This window comes from Labrus mixtus, chromosome 2 (assembly GCF_963584025.1).
Source record: "Labrus mixtus chromosome 2, fLabMix1.1, whole genome shotgun sequence".
NCBI lineage: Eukaryota > Metazoa > Chordata > Actinopteri > Labriformes > Labridae > Labrus > Labrus mixtus.
In genome coordinates, this window is record NC_083613.1 from 19,365,400 (window position 1) to 19,392,986 (window position 27,587).

General features: G+C 39.4%; 2 protein-coding genes across 5 annotated transcripts; both read right to left on the reverse strand.

The window, feature by feature from the left end:
- Positions 1–724: 724 nt before the first annotated feature.
- Positions 725–14,465, reverse strand: LOC132987615 (cAMP-specific 3',5'-cyclic phosphodiesterase 4C-like). 4 transcript variants are annotated; one of them, XM_061054685.1, is made up of 18 exons: positions 14,239–14,465; positions 12,454–13,245; positions 11,440–11,574; positions 10,723–10,850; positions 10,415–10,597; positions 10,257–10,296; positions 10,086–10,156; positions 9,173–9,335; positions 8,764–8,857; positions 8,501–8,658; positions 7,699–7,797; positions 6,569–6,733; positions 5,927–6,026; positions 5,669–5,823; positions 4,494–4,616; positions 4,193–4,375; positions 2,730–3,144; positions 725–2,582 (listed from the first exon to the last, which is right to left on the reverse strand). In XM_061054685.1, exons 2-18 carry the CDS (start codon positions 12,493–12,495, stop codon positions 1,828–1,830), a joined length of 3,009 nt encoding a protein of 1,002 aa, XP_060910668.1. In that variant the 5' UTR covers positions 12,496–13,245; positions 14,239–14,465; the 3' UTR covers positions 725–1,827. The 4 variants fall into 4 exon arrangements, with proteins under 4 accessions (XP_060910668.1, XP_060910667.1, XP_060910666.1 ...); XM_061054684.1 differs by having other exon boundaries at positions 725–2,684; XM_061054683.1 differs by having other exon boundaries at positions 725–2,690.
- A 2,129-nt stretch (positions 14,466–16,594) lies between these two features.
- On the reverse strand, positions 16,595–27,548 carry cdc37 (cell division cycle 37 homolog (S. cerevisiae)). Its single transcript, XM_061054691.1, has 8 exons — positions 27,231–27,548; positions 24,929–25,225; positions 24,729–24,834; positions 19,293–19,408; positions 19,086–19,208; positions 18,806–18,988; positions 17,918–17,989; positions 16,595–17,733 (listed from the first exon to the last, which is right to left on the reverse strand). Exons 1-8 carry the CDS (start codon positions 27,345–27,347, stop codon positions 17,617–17,619), a joined length of 1,131 nt encoding a protein of 376 aa, XP_060910674.1. The 5' UTR covers positions 27,348–27,548; the 3' UTR covers positions 16,595–17,616.
- Between the last annotated feature and the right edge of the window lie 39 nt (positions 27,549–27,587).

A 27,587-nucleotide genomic window follows, 5' to 3' on the forward strand; every position in this document is an offset into this window, starting at 1 on the left:
CTCAACATATTAAAGATTCATTTTTGTTCCTTTTGTGCCTTTAATTGAGAGACAGGACAGTGGATAGAGTCGGAAATCAGGGAGAGAGAGTGGGGAATGACCATGCGGGAAAGGAGCCACAGTCTGGATTTGAACCTGGGCCACCTGCTTGGAAGCACCCCATGCCTCAACATATCAAACTGAATATCTATTGATTGATTGTAAGTTTGTTGTTTGATGACATGATGCCATTTACATGTGTACATGATGTGTACATGTGTATGATATACATGGTGTGTATTTGTGTGTACATGGTGTACATGTAAGCAAAGACTAGACCCGAGTGTACTTATTTAACACTCTTACTCTCCATTTGATCTGTATTTTGTGGGAAAGGTTTTTTACTTTCAAAGTTAATTCTTCTAAATGTCAGGCTCCAAAAATACCCGAAGCTTCCTAAAAAAATTAATCTCTGGTAACAAATCAGAACGTGAAAAAATGTATGTATATTCAAAAGCAGGGACCTAAGACCTTTGATACTAACTAACTCTTGTCTTGATACTTGACATGACCAGCTTGTTATCGGAAATGTTTCCTATTGAGTCTCTCTTTTTCTGGATAAGGAAGAAATTAATCAAAATTTAACGACCCCAAATAAATAAATGACCAGACGCATCCCGCTGTATGAACCCTTTCCAGGGAACAAAGATGTGTGCCACCTGCAATTCAAAACAACTCCATAAAGTCAATTGAACAGATTTATTATATGACATCAGCAGATTAAAATACATGTTTTTATGTACATATATGTAACAGGGGTGTCGGATAAAGTGCCAAATACCTATTTTTTTCTTCTTTTTTTTTTACAAAAACTAAACAAAACAAAAAACATGGGATAAGTGGAAGACCATCACAACCATTAACCCTGGTCCCACAGTTCATTGCTTCACAAACGAGTAGCCTCCTTTGTTAAGGGCGGCTGAATTGCTCAGTGCTGGTCATAGGTCGATTTGGCACGATTTATCCTGGAATCAAACTCACGGTCTGGAAGAGGTGTGAAAAGTGACGAGATGAGATGAATACTGGGTGTTTTCTTCGTGTTGTTTTTCCTCAAACATGGATCAAAATCAACACTGGAACAGGATCCACGTCTTGAGCTGGATTGCAAAATGTTTCCATCTCAACCAGACATTACTTAGAAGTGTTTTTATTTTAAATCCAGGAATGTTGCTTCAAAGTTAGTACGTGAGCAGGTCAAACTGTTCCTGGACCAGAAAACGCAGGTGTTCCTGTATTTAATACAAGACGAGAAGTTACACTTTTTGTGACAAACAGAGGAAGATTCTAACAGTTGTTGGTCAGCAGGTTTGTGTTACTCAAACGAGACAGTGACACAGACAGGATGGGTAGCACTTATTTGCTTGTACGAATTTCAGGGTATTTTTTCATTTTCAGGAGCTACAAAAGGTCTTTAAAACAGCTTTCTCCTCCTTCTTATGATCCCACAGTTTATTCCCGTACGGCAGTGATGGATGTGCAGATACTCGGTGATGAAGACTCTTGTCTTTTGTCACTAGCAGATGATCGAGACACTGAAACCCTCCAGCAAATGCTGTAGCATTTGTGTCCCGTGCTCAACTGTCCGATTTAAATGTTCCTCTGCGAGCTTGGATGTTTATTTTGAGACGTCTGCAGTCGAGCAGGAAGTGCATCTCCAATTCGTTTACAACCTCCTCCACGACAGTCTAGCTGCACAATTTGGACGCTTTCCTGGCTCCATTTATGGGCATCTTCATTATTCCCCAACATTTCCTATCTGACCCTGATAATTCCTGTTTATATTTCCAACTAACTTTCCTCCTCCTCCTCCTCTTCTTCTACAACCTCCTCCTGATCAGCTTCATCCTCAGCTGTCTCCTCCTCCTCCTCTTCTGCTTCATCTACCTCTACTTTTTCCTCTTCTTCTCCACCAGCATCTTCAGTTTCTCCTGCCTCCTCCTCCTCCCCCTCCTCTACCTTCTCCTCTGTTTCGCCCTCCTCTTCTTCTACATTTTCCTTTGTCTCTGCTGCCTCCTCTTCCTCCTCATTTCCCTCCATTTCTGCCTCCTTGCTTTCTTCTTCTCCTTCTAATTCCTCTTCTTCCTCCTCATTCTCTAAAGATTTTTCACCTTCTGTTTCCTCCTCCTTTGCCTCCTCATTTTCTGCACCTTCCTCTTCAATTATTTCCCCTTCCTCACCACCCTCTTCCACTTCCTGCTCTTGTTCTCCTTCCTGGTTTTTCTCATCCTCTTCCTCCTCTTCTTTGGGCTCCTCTTCCTCCACTGCATAATTTACTTCCTCTTCATCTTCTTCTCCATCTCCTTGTTCTCCCTCTCCTTCTCCTTCTTCTCCATCTCCTTGTTCTCCTTCTCCCTCTCTTTCTCCTTCTCCATCTCCGTCTTCTCCATCTCCTTGTTCTCCTTCTCCCTCTCTTTCTCCTTCTTCTTCTCCATCTCCATCTCTGTCTTCTCCATCTCCTTGTTCTCCTTCTCCCTCTCCCTCTCTTTCTCTTTCTCCTTCTTCTCCATCTCCTTGTTCTCCTTCTCCCTCTCTTTCTCCTTCTCCTTCTCCATCTCCTTGTTCTCCTTCTCCCTCTCCCTCTCTTTCTCTTTCTCCTTCTCCTTCTTCTTCTCCATCTCCTTGTTCTCCTTCTCCCTCTCTTTCTCCTTCTCCTTCTCCATCTCCTTGTTCTCCTTCTCCATCTCCTGTACTATTTTCCTCCTCCTCTTCATCTCCAACTCCGTTCTGTTCGCTGTTGTGATTCTCCTCGTCTTCTTTCTCGATTTCTACATGGTTCTGTGCCTCTCCTGTCAGTTCCACCTTGTCATACTTCATATGTACTTCAGTGCCATCATCGCAGATAGATTTTGTTCCACTCCTCCCGCCGCTGCTCCTCATGTGTATGTGATTATGGTTGTTGTGTTCGAGGTCCTCCAGGGTGAGCTCAAACTGGAAGCGGTCGTGCTGCAGGTGTCTGTCGGGGGGAGGTGAGGGGGACTGGGGCATGGTGTTCAGATACCACTCCCTGTTCTCCTCCAGGGTGTCCAGCAGCTCCTGGGCATCTGGGTGCACCAGGTCGGCCCAGGTCTCCCACAGCGGGTGGACAATGTAGTCTATGAAGCCCACCTAGGAAAGGAAAGAATGATAAAAAATAAGGAATGCTTTTGGGAAAATACTTTATTATTATTCTGCCAAAAAGTTAGACGAGAAGATTTATACAATTTTTATGTCTGTGGGGTGAATATATCTTAAAGCCACTTCCAGCAGCCAGTTGGCTTAGCTTTGCATAACGACTGGAACCTGATGGAAACAGGTAACCAGGCTCGGTCTAAAGCATTGGTTCTCAACTGGTCTAGCCTCAGGACCCAACACCAACTCCTTCATGAAAAATCGCGACCCGAATTCAGATATTTTTCAATCAGTCCGATTTGTTCAATGAAAAATTGTGCAGCTTGGACCTCAGACATTTGAAACGTGACAGAACAAAGAAACGAAACAAACATGTTAAAAAAGGTCTTTTTGACACAATATTTTTTCCAGGCACACATTAGTGACCCACTGAAAATGGCTCACTTTTTGGGTCCCGACCCATCAGTTGAGAAACACTGGTCTATAGGAAACAAACTTACCATGTTATCTACACATTAAAACCTCTCCCGCCCTGTAAAGTATGTTTTATATTTTAGATATAATTTAGTTTAACATTTTAGAGTTGTAATACCTGGTTTAGAATACTTGTCTTGCTTTACTGTTGGGGGTTATTGTTAAATATTTTTATTTCACATGTACTTCAATTACTCCCATAACCTGCTGCTGTAACACGATCATTTCCCAGTTTGTGATGCTTAAAAAATACTTACGTCAAGGTGACAGGATTCAAGGAAAAAACTGAACCCAATCATCAGAAATGATCCTGCACATACTCTCAACCTACCCTGGTCAAAATCATAGGTGTTGTATGCTTAAGGTTTTGTATCTTTTTATTTTTTCAGATCTTGTTAATTTAGGGCAGAGCCAGGCTAGCTGAAGACAATAAAAGTACTGCGCATCTCAACTAAAACAACTTAGTGTTCTGACTAAACTCCTCTAGTGTCATGTCCAGTTCATTAGTCTGCATGCATGTTACCAACAGTGACACCTTGAAAGTAGATGAGAGCAAGCGATCTGTGCTTACCTGACTCTTCTCCACTGAAGCAGTGTGTTTGTCACACATGGCGCTGATCTCCATCCCTCTCTCTCGCTCTTTGTCTCCCTGTCGAAAGAATTCCTCCATGATCCTCTCCGTCCACTGTCGGTACAACGGCAGCGTCTTGGTGGGGTTGCTCAGGTCCGCACAGTGCACCATGTTCCTCAGCACCTTAACACACATTTATCGTGCAGTTTATTGAAATATTTTTTATAGTAAACATATCTGAATTTCAAGCCAGTCTGTTGGAGCGGCTGTACTGGTATGTACAGTGTGGGGGAGCCGTTACCTGTATCCGTTCTGTATAGTGGTCCAGGAGCAACACACCTGAGCTGGTCACCTTCTTGGTCTCAACCATCGTCTTCAGGTCAGCCAGCAGGGTCATGTGTTTGGACATGTCTGTGGCCAACACCTGCAGAGGAAGACAATTCAACAGAATATAAAAGAAGCAAAAAGACCCAACCTCATCTCTGTCTCTGAACATTAGAGAGAGGGGACCAAATGGTCTTTAGGTTGAATTTAAGTTCAAAATCGTTACCGGCACTTCAAGAGCAATATCGCTACCAATAAATGGAGAATCTTTCTCTTTAAGAGTTTTGAAAGAAATCGAGTCCTGAGTGGGACAGATCGGGACAGAACTTCGAGGTTTATGAAAAAAAAACGGGTAGATTTGATTTTGTTCAAAGGAGCAGAGTCTTGGATTCAGTGACATTATCAGTGCTGTTCCGGTTGCAACAGACTTAAAACTGCCTCCCTCACCAATCCTTCCAGGCATTTAGGTGAACGAAAATTAGCTTAAAGAAATGGAGAGCCAGTGTTTAATTTGTCCATTCTTGACTACAGTCGAGACATGGCACCACAACATAGCGAACTCTGAGGAAAAGGAAGCGCCTCCTCTGAGGATATAAGGACCTCATCATAAAGTAATGAAAATAATATAGCTGTTTTCTTCTTTTAGATGTTTTGTATCATTTCTGCCAAAAGATACCCGATTGTACACGCTGGACCCTTAACGTATATCAAACTTCTTTTTGTAAGAGTGTCCGGGTCAATACAGGCAGCAACAAGTTGGAGACAAAGAGTAAAAGAAAAAGCTTTACAAAAAAAAAACTGTAATCACTTTTAAGAAATTCAGAGCAAGTCTCTCAAACAAAAAATCATACAAAATATCAGATCATAGAAACAACATAGTGTCACTTTTGAGAGTGATACAAAAAGGTCAGGGGCGCTGGTTGCGCAGTGGTTAGTGGGCGCGTCCCATGTATGGAAGCTGTAGTCTTCCAAGCAGCCAAAAAAATGGTCAAAGGTGTTTTAATGAGACAATTTCAAAAATGCCAATAGTGAATGAATAAGAACCTTTTTTTTTTTTTTTTTAAATAAATGTTCAGATATCTTGTGACACGTAGGAGACAATGTAGAAGTAATTTCTACAATTCACTAAAATAATTGTAGAGTTGTTCTGACCAAATCGATGACAAGCTTGCGGAGGCTCTGGCGCTGTCTCTTGGTGAGGTTTTGGAAGATGTCACAGTTCTCCTGGTGCAGAAGCTTGAAGCCCACGGCAAGGTGATGGTTCTCAAGAACAGACTCGTCATTATACATGAGCGCCAGCTCCGAGTCTGAGTACAGGGAGGAGGGGATACAGGAGGAGTTTGTTCAAATATCTACATAAAAAAACTGGATGGTTATTATCTGTGCAGGTGTAGGTGTGTATGCACTCACTTGTGTTGATGAGGAACTGATTTGAAACTCCAGGGTGATCTACGTCATGGATAGCTGCAGCAAAGAGAGCGGCAAGGATCTCCAGGTCTGTGAAGACCGCCTGAAAAGAAGAAGAAGGGCAGAAGAAAGAAGATGAAGTTCAGAGGATGAGTGGAAAAGAATGACTCCTTGACCTAAAAACACATTAATATGTTCATTCTCCTTTATGAAAGAACTAATCTTACGAAGTATGTGAACATAATATATCATTTTAAGAATATCTGTAAAAACCATGATTAAAAATATAAATGGTGTAAATAAATCTTTGGGTATAAGCCCCATGTTTATATTTATACATTATATTTGATGCATAATCAGCAGCTCATTTGTGTTTTGAGGACAAAGGTAAATTGAAGTACCTCAGATTAAATACAACTTGCACACATAAAGTAAGCTACCTTCCTAAACCGCAGGTTGATATCATAAAATATTAAAATTTTTGAAAAACACAATTTAGCAGTCTTGGTTTGAGAGAAAAAAAATTAAAGAGTTATTTAAATAGTAACGTGAACAGGCATGGTCACCAGATCTATCACTGTTTGATTAATGATAAACCAGAAAGTGTGTGTGAGACACTGGTATAGTGTTCGGTTGTAAGCATACATCAAGAGCAGGAGTAGAGAGCAGGACGTGTGTGGACTGGGTGACATCTGCAGCATGGAGGCTGTTGTGGTACGCTACGTTTCCATGGTAATGGTCCTCCAGGGTCATCACATAAGTGAAAAAGGTGTCGACCGGGATGCGAAACGTCTTCAACAGCTCTCGTTCCTGATGAGAAGGAGAGGAATCAAAAATTCACACACAGGTCCTGTTTACGCCTGGTTTTCACAAGAGTCCTGGGAGATCCAATCACAAGAGGACAACTCTCATTGAGGCCGTTAAAATCCAATCTTTGGCATTAGGCATTATGCCTACTATGTTTCCTCTCTTTCGTTCTCCCAAAGGAACGTTTTCTGGAATTATTAAATCATCGCCATTAAAAAAAAAAACATCAATTGATAAATAAGTGTAATGTGGATTGTGTCTTCATGTGATCTTGTTCAGGGTCTTGTCACTGAAAGGTATCGTAACATACTGAAAATAAAATCTACTGTCTCTTACAGACAGATTATTTATGTCCTACATTTTGCTCCTTTCTCAAATGCTTGGATCAACAAAACAAAACAAAAAAAAAGAGTTTTAAGAGACTTTTTGGAGAAGTATGGCAAAGAAGTGATTGTGTTATGGAGACTGGATGGTACGGACACATTCAGGTTAACACTTGTAAAAAGCTCAGGATGCATGTAAATGCACTTGAGCTTGTATAGCACATTTCTTGTCTTCTGACTACTCAAATCACTTTTACACCGCAGGTCACACCTACCCATTCACACACGGATGGCAGAGGTTTATATGTAAAGTGAACAATAGCACTATTCGACATTCATACACATTCATTTGCCGCCGATGAAGCAGTTGGAGCAAATAGCGGTTAACGTCTTTGCTCAAGGACACATCAGACATGTAGCTGCAGGAGCTGGGGAGCTGGGGGTTGCATATCCCACCTTCTGTTTAGGAGACGATCAACTCTACTAACTAAGCCACAGCTGCCCCAAGTGGAGTGCCAGGTGTAAACAGGGCCACACAAACACACTGTAGGGAAAATGTTGTGTATTTAAACAAGCCCACAAACACTTCAGGTGAGAGCAATCCCACACACACCTCACACACCTCACACACCCACGTCTGTTTACCTGGAAGATGGCATACATGATGCAGCTGAGAGGTCTGTTGTTGGAGAAATCGGCTACTCTGAATATGTTAAAACTCCACTTGTCTAGATCCTCCAATTCCTGCTCGGACACAACACAAACAGACATAATGTGTTTTTATGAGTCAGAAACCCACACGTTTAGAAAACAAAAATATACCTAACATGCATGTTTTAAGGGTCCTCTAGAGCAAACTTTGAAACAAGCAATCATATCAATACCAGTATAATTAAACCAGTATTTGAGTAATAGCTCGAGAGCTGGTGCAAACATGGAACATTTTATTTAAAAATGTGGCAAAAAATAAATAACTGGATTTCTTTCTTCTGTGAAAATGTCCTGATTGCATCTAAGGTTCAGACTGTTCATGGACAGAACAATCAATGGAAAAATCTTTCTTGGTATTTGGCTAATTGCTATGTTAATTTTTTTTCAATACTTTCTGACATTTTATAAAACAATCTATAAGAATTAACAATTTTAAGCAATGAGTTGTATCAAATAAATGTACAGCAGGACATTTCTTCTTTAGTTTCATTATGATACTGAAAAAGCTTTAGCACTAAAACAATAAATATAATCTTTACTTTACTGCTGGAAGGGAAAAAAGTAAAACCACACACAAAAAACTCCTCTGGTGAGCTTCTGAGGTCCTTAAAGATGACCTTTAACTTGAGATTATGTAAATGTTTTCAGCCTTCACAGAGCTCAGTCCAAGTCTGGATAGGGATTGATTTTTGTGACTTGTTTTGAGTGAGTCAGAGTAAAATAGACACATCCAGACCTTGGCTAGTTCGTCCTCGTGGTCCGTGTTTACACCAAAGCGAGGCATGGAATTGCTAGAGAGGCTGGAGCTGTGAGACAGTTTCCTCACTCCACTGATGTGACTCATAGATTTGTCTTTCAGGGTCGGAGACGGGATTTCAACCTCGTTCTGCTTGTCTATGGATTGATGGACATAAACATACAGAGGGATTTATGTTTTTTTATTCGGCAGAGTGTCACAGATGATGTGTAGACAGAAATCATGATTCCGGTCCTTCTCACCCATGAAGGTGCTGGAGATGTATTCAGACACCTGGTTACCAGAGCGACTCATCTCTGACAAGTGGGACAGCTCCCGGTTCAGCATCCTCTTAAACTGTGGCAGAATGAGAGCAAAACAGAGACACAACTCAATGATGTACTGATCACTTCACTTTTTTGAAATGAAAGATGTATATTCATTTAACAACTATTGTTTATATCAAGGTTGCCTCAGATTTCGTTTTTCAAGCAAAAGATGAGGCAGGATATCTTACAATTGAACACTGAATTTTACAGCTTTAAATAACACTAACACAAGAATTATGATTTTAAGTAATCATATTTGACAAATGCTTAACACTCATAGAGTTATATTTTTTATAATCCCATGCAAGCCTGCTGATGTGTAGGTTAGGTGAGGTCCTTGTACCTTGTTAGAGGCCATCTCACTGACAGAGCGGTGTGTCTGAATGGTCTCCAGCTGGTCCAAACACCAGTCTAGCTCCTCGAGTGTGTCGAGGGCAAGCTGCTGGTACTGCTGGTCTGATAGTGACGCCCTGGGACTGACGCACACCCCACCCAGAGGAGACCTCCTGTTGAAATGACAAAAAACTAAGTAACCATCTCACCTTGTTTAAATTCATTTGCGGAAAGTTTTTTTTTTTTTCAGATTTATAGTAATATATTTCTGAAGACAGTAATTGCAGCCTATAGAAATTATAATTATCATTATTATTTAATTTAAAAACTTGTATTGTTTTGAGGCACCGATAGCCAAGCGGTTATGTCGCGCGCCATGTGTACAGATGCTATAGTTCTCAGTGCAGTGGCTGTGGTTTATAATCTGACCTCTGCCATGTGCTTCCTGTCATCCTCCACTCTCTCTTCTCCCAATATTTCCTGTCTTTCTTTAGCTGTCCTATCTAATAAAGGCCAGAAAGCACTTTTTTTTTACGATATAAACAAAGAGTCAACAGCAGAATAAGCTGTTTGGCATTGGCAGAGAAGATTTGGCAAGTTTTTCATGGGCGCAACCCACATACTTGGCTCTGCTGCTTATCCCACAAATGCAAATATAAGATGTATTGCCAAGAAGCATCGCTAAAACAAAGAAATAATCTACCAAACACAAATTTCCTAACTTTTTGTGCCATGTTATGTTCTACTGTCCCAATCTCAAGTCAAATTATTTATTTACAGTAGGAAGTGATATTTGAAAGTCTCATAAACTTATTTTTGATACATTTTTTAATGTCTGAAATACATCTCTGACTGGTTTCCCAAATAACAACATAATATTCCGTGCATAACTGAAACATTTCAGAACATTAGTTGGTACTGACTTGACTGTCGGTGTTGAGACGTTGGCAAGAACGGTGAAGTTGCTCCGTACTGATCGCAGACTGGCAAGAACCTAAATGATCAAAGAGTATCTCAGAATATAATAACAAGGGAACAAATACAGATATAGATAAAGATAAAGCAAAGCATGAAGTGTAGTATCTAAGACTCACTTGAGCAAAAGGTGTGACAATGAAGTCCTCTCCAGTGTGCCTGAGATAGTTACAAACAAGAGAGGAAGCAGTGATGATAGCACAGGAGACATTAGGGTACACACACGCAAACTGTCTCTCACTCATTCTCTTTGTTTATCTGCATGAGTCTCACTCACCCTTCGCTGGCAAGGGAGGAGTTTCTTGAGACTGTCTTGGGCGACATGTCGTAGTCCGAGTCAGAGCGGTAAAGGAAGGACTCTCTCCTTTGGCCCTGGGGGAAGGAGGGGTGCAGGGTGAGGCTTGGACTCTGAGAACCCAGCGGTGTGTGACCTGGTGACACGCCATTTTCTGCTTCGTAACTGGAGAGAGAGAAGAAGGAGAACATTTAATGATTTGAGAGGACTGGATTTAAACCCATCTAAAATGTTACCTGCAAGAGTAAAGGAAAATGTTTTGGAAAAAAGAAGTTTGATTGTGTGCAAACCTGTCGGAGTCTGCTTGTGTGATGGAGATGCGTGGTGGAATGCGGAGGGGAAGAGTTGTAGGACGCGAAACGTTGTTCAGGATCTCTGGCGAACGAGTTCGATCTCGAGGGCGGAGCCAGCAAGGCACCTGTAGAATAAGAAGGAAGGACTTGTTGAGAAAAACTGCCACTAGGTGCTTAATAGGTAAGCAGCATAATTTTAAAACAATACTTTATCTTCTTTTATATGGGTATTATTAGATCAGAAAAGCAATAGATGGGCAGCAAGGTGGGAGGAGAGAGGGAATGACATGCAACAAAAAGGGTTGGGGTTGAAATCAAACCAAGGTCACTGCGGTAAGGACTCAATGAATATGAAAATAAAAAAACTAAATAAATTACATGTAAACAAAAGCACTTGTAAAAACTGAAGTTTTTTTTACACATTTCAGAACTGAAAAAGAAGAACCAACGATGTAGCTGATGTCTGGTAGAATAAAAAAATACAAACATTTCCTTATATAGGACCAAAATGAATGGACGCCAATGTATCTCTGCACTGGCAATAACAACTAATACAAACCACAGTATTATATTTTCTTAAAAGATTAGCTTGTTTTTATTATTTGTAAATATTGTGCTACTTTATTGCTACATTCACATGAGGTGGGGGGGGACCCTTTAACCACACAGTCCCAAAGTAGTTGAATGCGCACATGCTTCCTTTACTGTAAATACCTGGAGACTAGATGACAGCCTTCTGCTCCTCCCTCTGCGTAGCTCGGCCCCCAACGTGGCTCCAGACGTGTAAGATCGGCTGTAGCGAGATGACTCCGCCTTCTCCACTGCACCTGTGATATCTGTGTCATTCCCCTGAGAGAGAAGGAGGAAAAGGTGAAACAGATGAAACACTTTTTTTATTTTCTAAAATAATTCAGAAAAAAAAACTTTTATCAAACCATGTTGACTTGCAATATTCTGATTCTGAAAAGGGCAAAAAGTCCACATGAACACAGATATATATTATGTATGTGTTTGTGTTTGCATGCGTGTGTGTGTGTTTGGCTATGTGTGTGTGTGTGTGTGTGTGTGTGTGTGTGTGTGTGTGTGTGTGTGTGTGTGTGTGTGTGTGTGTGTGTGTGTGTGTGTCTGGGATAAGGCCTCTACAGACCGAGCACTAAGAGGCTGATCTGCACTGCAGTACCGTAGCAACAAAACACTAGGGGAATGGTAGCAGTTGCTAGGCAACAGTGCCGTGTTGCTTCCATGCTGCGCTTGATGTCGTCCAGAGCCAGATGTGGAAAGATGCTTGCACATACACATACATTTCACACACAAGATACACAAACCCACTCATTATCAATAAAAGAGCGGCTAAAGGATTCATGGTATCGTCTTTTTTGTTATGATATCTTTAATATAAAACAGGAAATTTACATAGAGGACATATTTAGCTGAGGCTCATTTAAATAAAGGACTATGACTCACTGCCTTCACACTGTGTGAGTGGAGGCTGGAGGAGACAGACTGACCATCCGACTTCAAGTGCGTCCACAGACCTTGACAACAAGAACAAAGGGAGCCTTGGATGTGTGAAAGTCATGGGGTCTGTGTGTCATGTAAGGATTCAAGGAAACACTCACACACAGATCAGTCTGACTGTCAGCTCTGCCTTGAATATACTGTCGTAGAACAAATGTTTTAGGATTTTTTTGTGTACACATCCCTGGTTGTTTATATTCTCCCTCTCACCTCTTCTCCAGTCACAGACAGCACGCTGCGGCTCTTCTTCATCCTGATTGGCTCGTTCTGGGCCCCAGGGCGGAGCGTTCCTGAACCCAGGCAGCAAAGCAGGTGGAGAGCCAGGACCGGAGAGGTCAAAGGTCACTGCAAGGTCAAACCGGGGTCAGACCGGGTCACAACCGGCCCCCATTGGAGCTGACTCGGCAAGCCAACCGCCTCTGTCTGCACCTCGGTCCTCAGGTGGCTGAAAGCATGCGTCCAAACCTGACGCTAAAGTGCTAACGTTGCATTTAAGCCTCCCACAGAGACTCCAGGTTCAGTCTGAGGTGGATGACCTTTGTTTTGATCAATTTATTTTGGAAGAAATTAGATAAAAAACAAATATCTTACTCCATTTTAAATTATGCTAGGAGTTTCCAGGAGAAAAAAAGTCCTCTTGCATATTGTCTTAATTTGGCCAGATGAAACAAAGGGATAACCTGGTAAGAGATCATGATGTCCCAGCTAAAGGAAACCCCTTCCGAAGTTTCTCACCATGAATATCCAACTTGGAGTATTGTTTGCATGACATTTCCAAACAGCACACGCAATCCCACATGAATGCAGTTTCCCAACCATTAATAATCCAGATCCAGTTTGGGAATGGATTTGCAGCCAGTCTCGGATCAGTTTTCCATTGCCTGCTCAATCAGTTAAATCCAAAGTCTGCATAGAGATGAGTCCGAATGTCAGAAACCAGGTTTGATATGCTGGGATACATCCTTGAATCTTTCTCAGTGTGTCCTCTTCAGTGTAGATTCCCTGTGGGGAAGAAAAAAAAACAGAACAGAAATGGTTAGCTGATTCTCTGAGTCATCTTTTGTTCGAACTATCTGTCCTGTTTCCATTAAATTATTCCTTTTGATGAATTGTTGAATATAAAAAAAACCTTATCCAATGTAAACAGTACTCCACCTGTACGGTAGATTGATGAAGAGTTTTCAGTAAAAAAAAAAAATCTATTTGTTTTTCTTATATTCTTGTGCATGAAAAAACAACAGAAAAAAAAAAATCACAATTTGTTGACTCATGTCCTGACAAATGATTGGTCGACTCATAAAGGGGGCAGTCCTGACAAATATTTTGGCATTGCAGGAGCTGTACCTACATTGTGGCTAATTCTGAGCAGATACCGCAACACCAAAGCTGTCTGATGTTATATAATTACTCTGAGCAGTCCGAGATGACCTCATTCCATTGGATAGGACAGCTTCAGCATGTCAGGGTGTTTCTGATTGAGCTGGTAAACAGACAGGTAGTGAAGTGGAAACGACTTTTAGCAGGGGTCATGAACAAGCACACACCCACTCAATGAAGGCACTCTCACGCCAGAGTCTGCATACATGCTCAGTTAAAAAAAAAAAAAAAAAAAAAAAAAACACAGTGTGGAGAAATCAACAAATGTGACAATGAAATACAATCAGGCAATTAGGAATTTGAGCACATATGGCTGCCAACAGTTCCACCTCCTCTACGGATGAAGCAGCTTATAAAAACCAGCAGCAATGCATCAAGCTGCCAGCCAGCCTGCTCCTCTGTTTAAAAAAAAACACCCAAATATATATATTTATATCTGAGAGGAAGACAGTGAATCCATGCAGACACGAGGACAGCCCTTGCCATCATGCCTGTTTGCAAGCCCACTGCATGAGATATGTGTCAGACACACACACACACACACACGCACACTCAAACACACACACACATACACACAGGGTCAGGCTGCAGCATGTTAAAGAATAAAAACACACTCACCTTGATCGCCTCAAGATCAATGGAGAGATGGGCTGGACCTCGTCTACTTGCTTTCACTCGTCACCTTCCCCGCTGCCTCCGTCTCTCTGCAGACGATCAGTGTGTCACCACGGTGCGAGAGAGAAAAAAAAAAAAAAAAAAAAAAACACTTGCCGTCTTCATGAATATCCGCGGCTTCACCAGAATCCCTCCCTCCTCCCTGTCTCTCCTCTCCTCCCTCTCCCCTGCTACAGTGGTCTCCCCCAGTCACCCCCCACCGACTCCACCAAAACAGCCTCTGTGGAGAAGCCCATCTCCCCTCCCTTCGCAGACACACACACACACACACACACACACACACACACACACACACACACACACACGCTGTGTCCATTAATCTCATACAACAGCCTCACTCCTCCTCTGTCCATCGGTACCCCCATGCTTTTTTTTTGCCCCTCGTTAGCAACTACACGCAGATTCTGTGCTTCAATAGTCACGCGTGGTGCTCTCCTTTATTCACCCACACACACACAGAGCACATTAATACGGGAACACCGCGGTCATATCAACAGGGATCCATGGTTCCTGTTATTCTGCTTTTCTTTCTGCTGTGTCCTTAAGCAGTCATTCAAGGACATGCAGCACTTGTATCCATTAGAAGCCATGAAGCAGGAGTTATGCTTCTCCCTTTCTTTAAATGTCGATTCAAAAATAGATGTGTAGATTGATACTTAACAAACAAAGGCAGGAGAGATAAAAAATCAACAAGCCTTATGTGTTCAAGATACACTATGAATTTACAGAGCAAAAGACAAGACATGTGGTCCATTTATTCAGCTCATTCATTTACTCCAGCTTAGCTCATTCATTCAAAACTTTAATGTCAGAAAAAAGTGGATAATTTCCATCAGGGTATACATTTATTCTCCTACATGTTTTATTGTTTGTTGTTATTGCAAATCCTCACATTTGAGACGCTGCCTAGAATCACATTATAGTTGTCCCTTTCGCTTGAATAAAGCTTGATTTATTAAGGAAGATATGTTTTACAAGTGACTAGTTGGTCGTAAAATAAACAAAAGTAAAAACAATAAAAAGGAATGGCTGACCAAAGAGTCTTCAACATTTATTGAACTGCTAGAAATATCTGAGAAAATGTACAATAAAGAAACTTGTGTTGTTGTTTTTTTGATCAAGCATGCAATCAATAATCATCATTTCAATCTGAAGTGATGTCTTGATATCTAAAATGTTTGGAGAACTTTTTGACATCCTCTTACATGAGTATTGATGAGTTTTTGAGCAAGTAGAAGAATATTTATTTATTGAATATTTGGTCACCATCATGTTTGGGCTGCTTCTTTGCATAATAAGTGCTAAACAGATGAAGCTATAATTATTATTCAACAACAAAAAATATATTTTTTGTTTTTGAATGAATAACAGTTTAGGCTCCAATCGGATTTCCAATCCTGAATACTAAGGAATAATGTATTTGTGACTGATATACATACAGCTTTTTAATTTATTGATTTTTATGATTTTTATACCATATAAAGCATTACCCTCTACTTATGATGACTTTGTTCATTTCTTGACTGTCTGTTCTTTTTTTTTAAATTGTTACTTTTTAAATTTTTTTTTTGGGTGTGTGTGTTTGGGGGAGGAGGGGGCTGTCCTTTCCAAAATCATACTTGCCAACTTTAGCCTGTTCAGTTCTTGTTAAAACATTTAAATTCAATGACTAAAAAAGACCACACATCTCTAGATACATGGAAATAAACACACTCGAGCAGTTCTGCATGGCGCTGTGGGGCCTCTCTGTTCCACTCCCATCGGCTTTTATAAGCATTATCGAGATTTGATTTATGCCCCAGGCCTGTGCTGATTGTTTTCTATTTACAAAAGTGACTGCACAAAGAAGCTTTGCCTCAGAAATCCTGCACATAACCACTAAATCAAACCCACCAATTAATTATAAAGGAGAGAGAGAGAGAGAGAGAGAGAGAGAGGGAAAGAAAGCAACCCAGCAATTAATTATATAAGTGAGAGCGATTGAGAGCAGCAGTAAGGCAGAACACCAGGCAGGATTCACAGCAACTACAGTGGAAAAGTTCATAAATTAAACACAAACTAAGACTGATTTATTGTGGATGTTAAAAACTCCACAAAAAGTACTCTGACAATAGTTTCTGTATATTGTTATATTACTCATATATTGCCTATTTCTATATTTCATTACCAATATTATGTTATTACAACAATTTTACAACAAAGCAGCAATAAATCACCTTTATCTGGATTTATCTTCAAATGCATTTTAATCTACATTTTGGAGTTCAATCTATATTAATTGACGACCGTATAGTTTAAAAAAAAAAATTAATATAATATTTTAAGACCATTTTAATTTTCTGTCCCACATTCCTAACATGCAGCAGTTCATAAATGCTTTTCTGTTTTATTTGGTTGTACTGGACTTTATTTACACACACACACAAGTTTAAAAAAACTGCAACATCCCATCCATATTGCATGAACTTTAGGTTTTCTCTGGAGGTCTGCAGAACCTAACTTTGAGGCCACTTGCAGACTGGATAGACTGTGGTGGGTTTTGAAAATCATCAGCATTCAGGTTTCTTAAGAAGGTCCTTGTAAAGTCTGCAGGAGCCGCAAAGACTTCAGGACTTGAGGATTCAAACTCAGAGTGTTGGCCCACTTTGTTTGGGAATACAACACTCAGTTTGAGGATAACTAATACCAGCTCATATTGAATTTTAAATAGCCTGCCAGTGGTCTTAAATTCCATCAACCACAACATTTTATATGAGATAAGTAGATGGATTGTTGTTCACCATACAGACTTCTGATGTAATTTATGGGCTGTCATTCACCAAACAGCCTGAAGAGGGCACTGTTGGCTACAGTAGAACAACAAGAGCAGGCAGCTGATTTGATCAGCACATAATCATGAATTAATATTTAACTTTGTCAGCTAAAATATGAATCATTGACCTTTTTTGTATCTTAAAAGTTATACTTTAGAGGTGCAATATCGTCCATCAGATCTTGCCCAGTAGCTTAATCTGAGTTAAAGGAGTCAAGTGTTGTATTGTGGATTTGTATGAAATCAGCTTCTTGTGACAGAACTTCTAGTTAAAGGAAAAAATATTGCTTTTTTTTAAATGTATAAAGTATAAACATGCTTGTTTTGGCATTGTTTGTGCCTTGTACTCGTTTATTTCAATAAATAATTTAATAACTTCAACATGCTCAGTCAACTACCAAGCAGTATTGACTTTCAAAGGTCACGTCGGTCAAAATAAAAGCAAAAAACAGGTGTATTGAATTATCCCACTTCTTTATCACAACTCATGTATGTTCCTCCTTCTCTGATTAATCATCTTCATCTTCATCGTCTTCATCGTCTTCATCATCTTCATCATTGCCCTCTTCTGATTCAGGCACCCACAGTCCAGACTTAATGCACCTCGTCAGATGGTACTTTCCTTCCTGTAGAAAGAAAGAAAACACAGTAACGTCTGTTCAAGACAGAATGAGTGCATCAACAAGCTTACAAGTTGGTTGAATTTTGAGCCAATCAAACTATTTCTGGTTCTCTTTAGGTTGATTTTATTGACCAGCATTTACATTTACTTTTTGTTTTAGGATGAGACTCAGCTGCAATCACACTCACCACAGGGTCTAGTTTGTTTATAGCCTCCTGCAGCATCTGAATGTTCTTCTCATCAAAGCTCCTCTGTATTTCCTGTGAAATGAAACACACCAAAGTGCTTATGAGATGCTGAGTCAGCACTTAAATCTAAAAAAAACCCCAAAAATTAAATGACAATCACATCAGTTTATGATCACTTCGACCCAAAAACAAGTGTCCTTAGTGGAAAAGTGGACTTTATGTCATTAAATCAAAATGCTTCATGTCTGTGAAATCAATTGAAACTTTAAGCAATCTCATAACAAAGCTCAACGAAGAGCTATGTGTAAATGCTGTTTACCTTGCACAGTGAGCTCATGCCTGACTGCAGGAGTCAATTCTGCTAAGCTGTGTATTGACTCCTCTGATTATCCAAATGGCAGCATGGTTCATATCGATAGACTGCACAAATATTTACTTCCAAAACTACTGTTTTCAAATCTGTGAAAAATGGCAGCCTCTCTCACCAGACTCAACTGTCAAAATAAAAACATAATGTAAAGTACATTCCTCGTAACAAGCAGTTTAATCTACAAAGAAAGCCACATTCACGATCGATAGATAGATAGATAGATAGATAGATAGATAGATAGATAGATCGATAGATCTTTTGTGGTTTGTCATGATCTTATTCTTAAATTTGACTTAATATATTAATCACAATTATTTGTTTGTATTGAAATTATAACCATTGACAACTACAGTAATACAAACACATGTTACAGATGAAAAAGAAGTAACCAAACCTGTTTTAAAAATATGACAATTTAATATTGGATGTCCCAGGACAGACATTCCATTCTTTGTAAATCACTGTCTATAACAGGACCTCAGTGTTTGCTTGCATGTGTGTGTGTGTAAATGGTTTACCTTTGGCAGTGTTTCATAAACCTCTACAGGGTCTAAACCACCTGGGCCCAGTCTCTTCTGCTTCTCCTCTTCCTCTAGCTCCTTCATAGCGCTCTCCATACGACTCTGTGCACAGCTGCGGATCCTTTTCTTCAACAACTCCAGTTCATGGTCGAACATGTCCAGGTATTGCTTGTCCGCAGTCTGACAAAAAAGGAACGTTTAGTTTAACTACAAAAACCCCACAAATATACAAAAAAATACAACATGGCTACAGGTGTAAGTGAGTATGTTTTGCAACCTTGATCTTCGAGAAGAAGTCTCTGAAGCATCCTCTTGGGTCGACTTTTAGCGTCCGAGCCAAATCCAAGATGAACTGCATGACTATGGCCTGGTGGGCCACCTGCTCCATCAGAGCATGTTTCTGCAAGTACAAAGATTCTTTAGATGGCTTCATGTGATGTTGTTTTTTTACTTTACATGTACAAACTTTTCTTACAGCACTCACCTCATCAATCTCATAATCAATACAGATGACAACAAGGCAATTAGCAGTTTCTTCACACACCAGATGTGGGTTATCTGACAGATACTTCTGACTGTCGTCCCAGCGATGCAACATACCTGGTGCACAACACAAGCACATCCAACTTAAAGCCATAATCAAATGCAGCTCCATTCAAATTCAAATCCAAGCATTTTTTAAGTTTATTAATACTTAAACTCAAAGTTATCTTGGTCATCTTATTACAGAAAAACTAACCAATGATGATCTTTACAGGAAATGTTGCAAGATGTTTGCATAAAGCAAACACCCTTGCTTGAAGGTTTAGTTTGTGTTTGGATGTCGTGAAGATGTCTCTGTTTAGAGCATTATTGTACACCTTTGAAAACTGGAAACTTATGGCCAAATTAAGAAAGGAAGCCTGCAGACACTACAAGCAGCTCATAATGATGATTAAAAAAAAACAAGATGATGCAGTGCAGATGTGTGAGATGTTTGTGACTGCCTGAGTCAATACTCTCCAAGCTGTCTCGAGTAATCTTGTGTATGAAATGATTTGCCCTCCTGGTGCCTCTGAGAATTAAATCATCTTGGTTCTGTCCAACATCAGATACAGAACAGTCCGTTATCAGTCCCAGACAGTTATGGAGACATTGGTTCTGATGCCAGATTAAATTCACATAACACACAGTATTCTGCATAATGGCTGTTTGAACAAACAAATCTGAACACATTTATAATAACTGGCTGTAGTGCCAATTCAACATTGAAGAGTCACGGTACGATACTGATCCCTTTTTTTTCCTGTATATAAATTATGAAAAAAAATGATGTGCTTTGTTGATTACTATGAATCATGTTGTCTTTTATCTGGACCTTGAGTGTGTAATAACCTTTGAATGGAAAACATTGTAATGTGACTTAAGCTTCTTTCATTTTAACTTTTCTTTTTTTAAACTGCCTTTTTGAGTACCTCAACATTATATTAGAGCAATGTTTACAAAGTAGAGTCTCTATTTTAGAAAATCAGCGTACGTCACAACTAACCTATTTGTTGTTACTAGAGTTACAGATTTATTAATACCTTAATAATTTATTAGTGATGGGTCAATGACAGTGAAGCTCAGACTCTCTTCTGTTAAACTCTCTGTTTCTAAAAATTGTGCCACAGCTTGTATCAAAGGAAGAATAACGTGACTAATGAACTTTGAAGCTTGAAATGTTTAGGAAGAGCTTCATTTAGTTTCAGATGAGAAAGTTTTACAGTTTGTTTGTTTTGGCATTGACAGGGTAAAAAGAGCAAATAAATACTGAGAACATGTCAATATATGTATAAATATGTATAAATAACACAAGTATGAGAACATTTTGCCTGATATCAAATAAAAATGACATAAAAGAAATAAACTCTTGTAATGAATGTCACTCTCTGAATAACGTGGTATTGCAACAATAACATATTAAAGAAATACCACAATCAAGCAGTTGGACAAACTACAGCAAAAAGGTAGATTTATGTTGGAGTATTAAAAAATATTTGACCTTGCTTTGCTATTTTTTGACAGACTATGAAACAATAATATTTATTCATGAAGAGGAGTAAACAGACTGGATAACACATACTGACTTCTTGTCCTCTAATTGCTCACATGCGAAACTAAAACTATGAATATCAGCGAGTGTTTGTGGTGCTCTGGTTTGTGAAAGGAAAGAGAGCTCGAAGTTTTAAAAGCCACCGGATGTTAATCAGTGTTTGCTGAGTTTGTGGCCCTGCAGTTTTTGTAGCTCACATACAAAGAAGGGCCAAAAGCGTAGCATGGCTGCATCCGTCCATCTCCAGTTCTCACACATACATATATAAAGCACTGCACTTGAAGGCAACACATGACGTAGAAATAAAAAACCATCATCTTCAACCATTTTAACCCTGACATTCCCTCTCATTATTACATTCAAAGATTAAATTAGTCAGTATGTACGTACCAAAGTCTCTTATTAGGCTGTGCTGCACTAACCAAGAGCTATCAACCAATGACCACTAAATACACAGGGGGGTGTTGGTGGAACGACTGGGTTAGGCACAAGCCCTGTCTACATTTGTTTATTATGCTATTTGAATGTAACTGGGAATACTTTTATTTAGTGATAGTCTGGATGGAGTGTCATTTTTTGCACAAAGGGCAACTGAGATGTTTGATCTCTTTAAAATATTTATAAATTAGAAACATTTCATTTACGTCAATTGAAACTATTTAGAAATAGTACTATTTTTATTCGACTCTTTGTTTTTTTAATGAAAGCTATTTCTAAAAGTGGAATGGAGCTGTTTAGATTTCCGTCCTTGCACTTATTTGCATGATAACTGGGTTCTTGGGTTCACTTCGCTTTAGTGTGTGACGGTGTTACGGCTGTATGTTTCCCTGTAGTGTTTGTCTCTCCTCCCCTCCTGTAGTCTTCAGCTCTGCCCAGATGAAGCTACTGAACACTATAAGTGGAGCGCCTGGTCTCAGTGCTGGTTCAGGAGGAGCGAGGCTTTTGGAGTAGGGACTGCTCAGCCAGAAACTGTGTTTTGTTGTGTTCATTTAAATTAGTATTTGAGTTGATCTTCGTTTCCCACTAAGGTGAAGGTTGTCTCTCTGAAATTCAACACTGGTAAGAAACGGAAAAAGAGATTGTCGAAAAGCTGAACGCAAGTGGCGTAAAACTAATCTCCAGATTCATTATGACATCTACAAAGAGAGACTTCACATTTATAATTCACAACTGAGGAATGCAAGGCAATCTTTCTCCTCTGACATCATCACCAGAAACAATAATAATGCTCGTGCCCTGTTTGCTACTGTCGACAGCCTAACAAACCCTCCTGTGTCAATAGCATCTGAATTTCATTCTAGGGCCTGTAATAAATGTTCCACCTTCTTTACTGAAAAAATCCAGACAAACTGTCAGTAACTCATCATCAGGATCAGGATATGCTGTGTCCATTCAAAACCAACTTAAGCACCATGACACAATTTAATCAAATCAACCTTAAAAACCTGGAGGACATTATACAACAATTAAATTCCTCCTCCTGCTGTCTTGATATTCTGCAAACAGGTTTTTTCAAAAAAGTTACCCAAGTCATGGCTCCAGATCTGTTACAAATTGTAAACCTGTCTCTTCTCTCAGGTGTCTTCCCACAGGCCCTGAAAACAGCAGTCATCAAGCCACTATTAAAAAAGAACAATTTAGACAAGTCAATAATGAACAATTACAGGCCGATATCAAATCTTCCCTTTTTAAGTAAAATAATCGAAAAAGCTGTTTTTCAACAGTTAAATAACTTCTTGACATTGAGCGACTGTTTCGATGTCTTCCAGTCAGGTTTTAGACAAAATCACAGCACAGAGACAGCTCTTGTTAAAGTGTTTAATGACATCTGTTTAAACACAGACAGTGGCAGAACCTCAGTCTTAGTTTTACTTGATCTCAGTGCTGCGTTCGACACAGTTGACCACAATATATTACTCGACCGACTGGAAAACTTGGTGGGAGTTTCTGGCACAGTACAAAACTGGTTTGAATCCTACTTAAAGGACAGGGACTTCTTCGTGTCTATAGGTAACTTCAAATCTGAGCAAACAAATGACACAGATGACACACAAATATATATTACAATGTCGCCAGGCAACCATGGTCCCATAAAAGCACTGGGTAAATGCATAGAGCAAATCAATGAGTGGATGTGCAAAACTTTTCTCCAGCTAAACAAAGACAAAACTGAGGTTGTTGTTTTTGGAGCAAAGGAGGAGCGACTACGAGTCAGCAATCAGCTTCAGTCAGTAAGACTTAAAACCACAGACCAGGCAAGAAATCTGGGCGTAGTGATGGACTCAGACCTCAATTTTAAAAGCCACATTAAGACAATTACAAAATCAGCCTACTATCACCTGAAGAACATATCAAGAATTAGAGGACTTATGTCCCAGCAGGACCTGGAAAAACTTGTCCATGCTTTTATCTTCAGTCGTCTTGATTACTGTAACAGTGTCTTTACAGGTCTGCCTAAAAAATCAGTCAGACAACTGCAGCTGATCCAGAACGCTGCTGCTAGAGTCCTCACCAAAACCAAGAAAATGGATCACATCAGTCCAGTTCTGAGGTCTTTACACTGGCTCCCAGTCTGTCAGAGAATAGACTTTAAAATCCTGCTGCTGGTTTATAAAGCGCTTAATGGTTTAGGGCCAAAATACATTAGTGACCTCCTGATTAATTACGAACCATCCAGACCGCTCAGGTCGTCTGGGACAGGTCTGCTCTCTGTCCCCAGAGTCAGAACCAAACACGGAGAAGCAGCGTTCAGTTTCTATGCTCCCTATATCTGGAACAAACTCCAAGAAAACTGCAGGTGTGCTGAAACTCTCAGCTCTTTTAAATCGAGGTTAAAGACACACCTGTTTACAGCTGCCTTTCATTAAACAACTTTAATAAGATTTTAAACTTTAACTCTGCACTGTAACTTTTAACTCTTTTTATATTTTTACTTTATTTATTTCAATTAATTTCATTTGAATTATTTTTATTTGAACATATTTTCAGATTTAATAATTTCAGTGATTGTTTTAATTTTCTATTTTAATGTTTATTTTCTTTCCTCTGTCATGATGCTTTTGATGTCTTGTGTGAAGCACTTTGAATTGCCTTGTTGTTGAAATGTGCTATATAAATAAACTTGCCTTGCCTTCGTTTAATGATTTAGTTTGTCTGTTTATAACAAACCCCTTAGTTTTGACTTTGTTAAGATGTTTTATTGGGTAAATTTGTGATTTGTTGTCAGCCCCACAGGGCCGCCTTATGGTGGAGCATAACAGACGGTTGTAAACGTCTTTTTTTATAGTTTGTGTTTTTCTATAACCCTGCTTGTGTAGCTCTCTTGTGCAGGTCTCCCTTGAAAAGTGACCTGCTCCCCATTCAGAACTGAGACCTTGTAAAACTAACGAGTCACATGCCACTGGGGAGGGAAAATGGCTTATTGGGCCCAATTTGGACATTTTCACTTAGGGGTGTACTCACTTTTGTTGCCAGCGGTTTAGACATTAATGGCTGTGTGTTGAGTTATTTTGAGGGGACAGCAAATTTACACTGTTATACAAGCTGTACACTCACTATACTTCACATTGTATCAAAGTGTCATTTCTTCAGTGTTGTCCCATGAAAAGATATAATACAATATTTACAGAAATGTGAGGGGTGTACTCACTTTTGTGAGATACTGTATATATAAAATGTAAAGGTTTGAACACCCACTTGTCTACTGAGCCTGTTCGGTGCTGCACATGGATTAAAATACCACACAGAGTAGTGGGTCAAAGGGGAGTTACATTTGAGAGAAAGAAACAATAAAAGGGAGCAGTAAAGACAACAAACACACTCCGTCATATCAAGACAAAAGCTTACCAAAGTGTTTGATTTCCTTTGAATACTTCTCCACAAAAGTCTTGTGCTTCTCCACCTTTTCCTCCCCAGTCTGCTCCTCAGTCACAGGCTTGATGTTGAGAACACTCTGGTGAACAAGATTTCAAAACACAAACAGATAAATCAGCATGCTTACAAGTAAAGTGACACTAAATATTGTGACCTTGATGACCCTGGCTTACTTTGCTGAATCCTTCTTTACTGAGAGTGTCCACATTCCAAGGCAGTTTCTTTTCTTCTCGTCGGTATTCTTCGATGGATTTTTCATATGACTTTTCATCTTTTTTCAGTTTTTTCAGCTCAGCCTGGACCCTTTTCAACTCAACCTCTCTCTCCTCGTCCTCCTCGCCCTCCTGCTTTTCTTCTTCCAGCTTTTTAAGATGTCCCTGGACTTCATTTATAAGGGTCTTGCATTCTGCAAAGTTAAACTCCAGGTCTTCCCCTCTCTGCTGAAACTCAGCCATTTTCTCCTTCCTGGACTGTTGTGGAGAGTGCAAAGAAGTTAAGAAATGAAAATAAATATAAAGACCAACATTAGAAGTTATATCGATAAAACAAATACGAGACGAGTTGAGAAGAGGATGTTGGAGGGAAAACACAAATTTAAAAGATGCGCAAAAGAGAAAAACAGACTTAATACAACAAAGAACTTATATGCTTCTTTTTTTTGATGGTAGGACTTTCTCAGGAGCCAGACCAGTATAGCCTATTGGTAAGCGGTTAGAATAGCTGATGTTGACCAATCAGGGAAATATTGGTATCGTCATTTTTGTTACAATATATGCTGATTCTGAACTTTTTTGCAGAACATAAAATAAAGAGAAGTGCTAGACATGATTTAGATACTGTCTCATAATGAACTTTGTTCAGCAGAGAAACTTAAACTCTGACCCCATGCTTAACAAAACTCATAACCAAATCCCATATTGGTCCGGCTTTGTTCTTTTTATTTGAATATCATTAATTAATCAGGACCTGATGTAGGACAAGAATCTCAAATATCATGGGAACTAGTTAATAGAATAATAACAAAATAAATACAAGAGCATCTGTTATAATGACTTTTTCAGCTGCATGTGGTCATCAAGAACCCATACATGTTCAGGCGCCCGCATGCATTAGTTAAAAAGAACAATGATGGTAAACCTCATGCGACAGTAGGCCTTTAGAAAATCAAACATATTAGCCAATTGAATTATTCTGCCTTTCCCACATCTCACTCAGCAAACTTTGATTCCTTACAGACATAAGATTTTTATTAAAATCAGGAAAAAAACAGATAAGGGAAATCAGAGGTATTCTTAAGACTACAACACGAACTGGAGTCTAAACTCTAGAACCAGGGACATACTAATGGAGCTTGACCTTGCTGCTCAATCATAATAGATCCATTATTACTTGTGATCTATTGTTACAATCTTTGTTTTTTACAGATGACATCTCTCAGGCTTATGGCAGGTATGTCATAAACCACAGAGCCATTTTCAACAGTTCCCATGTGGACACTTTAAAGGGACTCGAGCCAAAAATGTTGGCTCTCCCTGATCCTGAGGAATATTGAAAGTGGATATGTGAATGTTTGATAGCATTATTTCTAGAGTCTGAACAAGTAACACAATTATCTTTTTAAAATATAAGTACACAACAAACATTGTTATTGAGCCTAAAGTTATTTCCTTAAAATATACTAACAATGAAATTATAATGCAGAAAAGTTAACTAGTAAGTGCTCTAACCCCCTAAGGTAAACTTTTACAAAGCCCTAGATTCAGCTGTGTCATCATCCATGAGTGGACAAAGACTGCCATGAAATGCAGTGGAAAGCTCTAGAAAGAGCTGGTTAAGCAACCATGCAATGTGACTGTAAGCTCTGGAAGCATCTAGTAAGTAGACCTTGAGAATAATATAACTTGAACTTGAGAAAATTGAAAATCAAAGCCCTACAAAACCATTACCAAAACATTTAGGCCATGTATTGCACGTTCCCTTTAAGCCTTGGAATAGCCTATCTTGACATTTAATTATACATGCTTGAAGGCTATATAATTTGTCCTTTAAATTGTGTTTTCATTTTCTTTGTAAAGCCTATTGTAATATCAAATTTCTTGTATATTGTAACAGTTATCATATACGCTAACTATTGTTTTAAACTGTAACAGTGTTTTTTTTACCTTTGTAATATTGTAACTCTTTTAATATTGTAACATTGTAACTATTGTTTTATTATGCAACCTTATGTTACATGTTACAATTGTAACTATACTGTATACAAGTTGTAACTGTTGTTAAAAAAAAGGACTTGATTTGGTATATGCTAGAAGATTTCATTTAGAGTGAAAAGGCCCTTTATGGTCACAGAATCAGAAGGTTACAGATTTCTGCATAACACCTGGGCTTGGTCAACTTCTTCCACAGGTTGTGGCTCTGTGTCACTACTACTAGTAACTAGCCTACTGGTAACTAGTAACAAGTTTCACTGCTGACCCGATGTCTCATTCTGAATAAACTCGGTGTGTCGACGTACGGACTGGTAACATCTTCATCGTCTGACACATAAATGTGATCCCACACGCTGTAGTCGATGCCCGCTTTGGTGCTCATCCTCCAGCTCTTCTTCTTCTTGTTCTCCTCAGGTTTTCAGTGCCAGTTAAAAGTTCAGTGGAAGATGGGGGGAAAAAATGCACTGCTGTTCCCCGTGAACTACAAACGAGACGGCTTCAGTAGCTACACGAGCCAGAAACTGATAGTTTCCCAAATCCTCTTAGCGAGGGAGGGAAGCTACAAGCTGTTTACAGAAAACGCCTATAATCCAATCAATGCACGTCATCAAGAAGCGCTAGT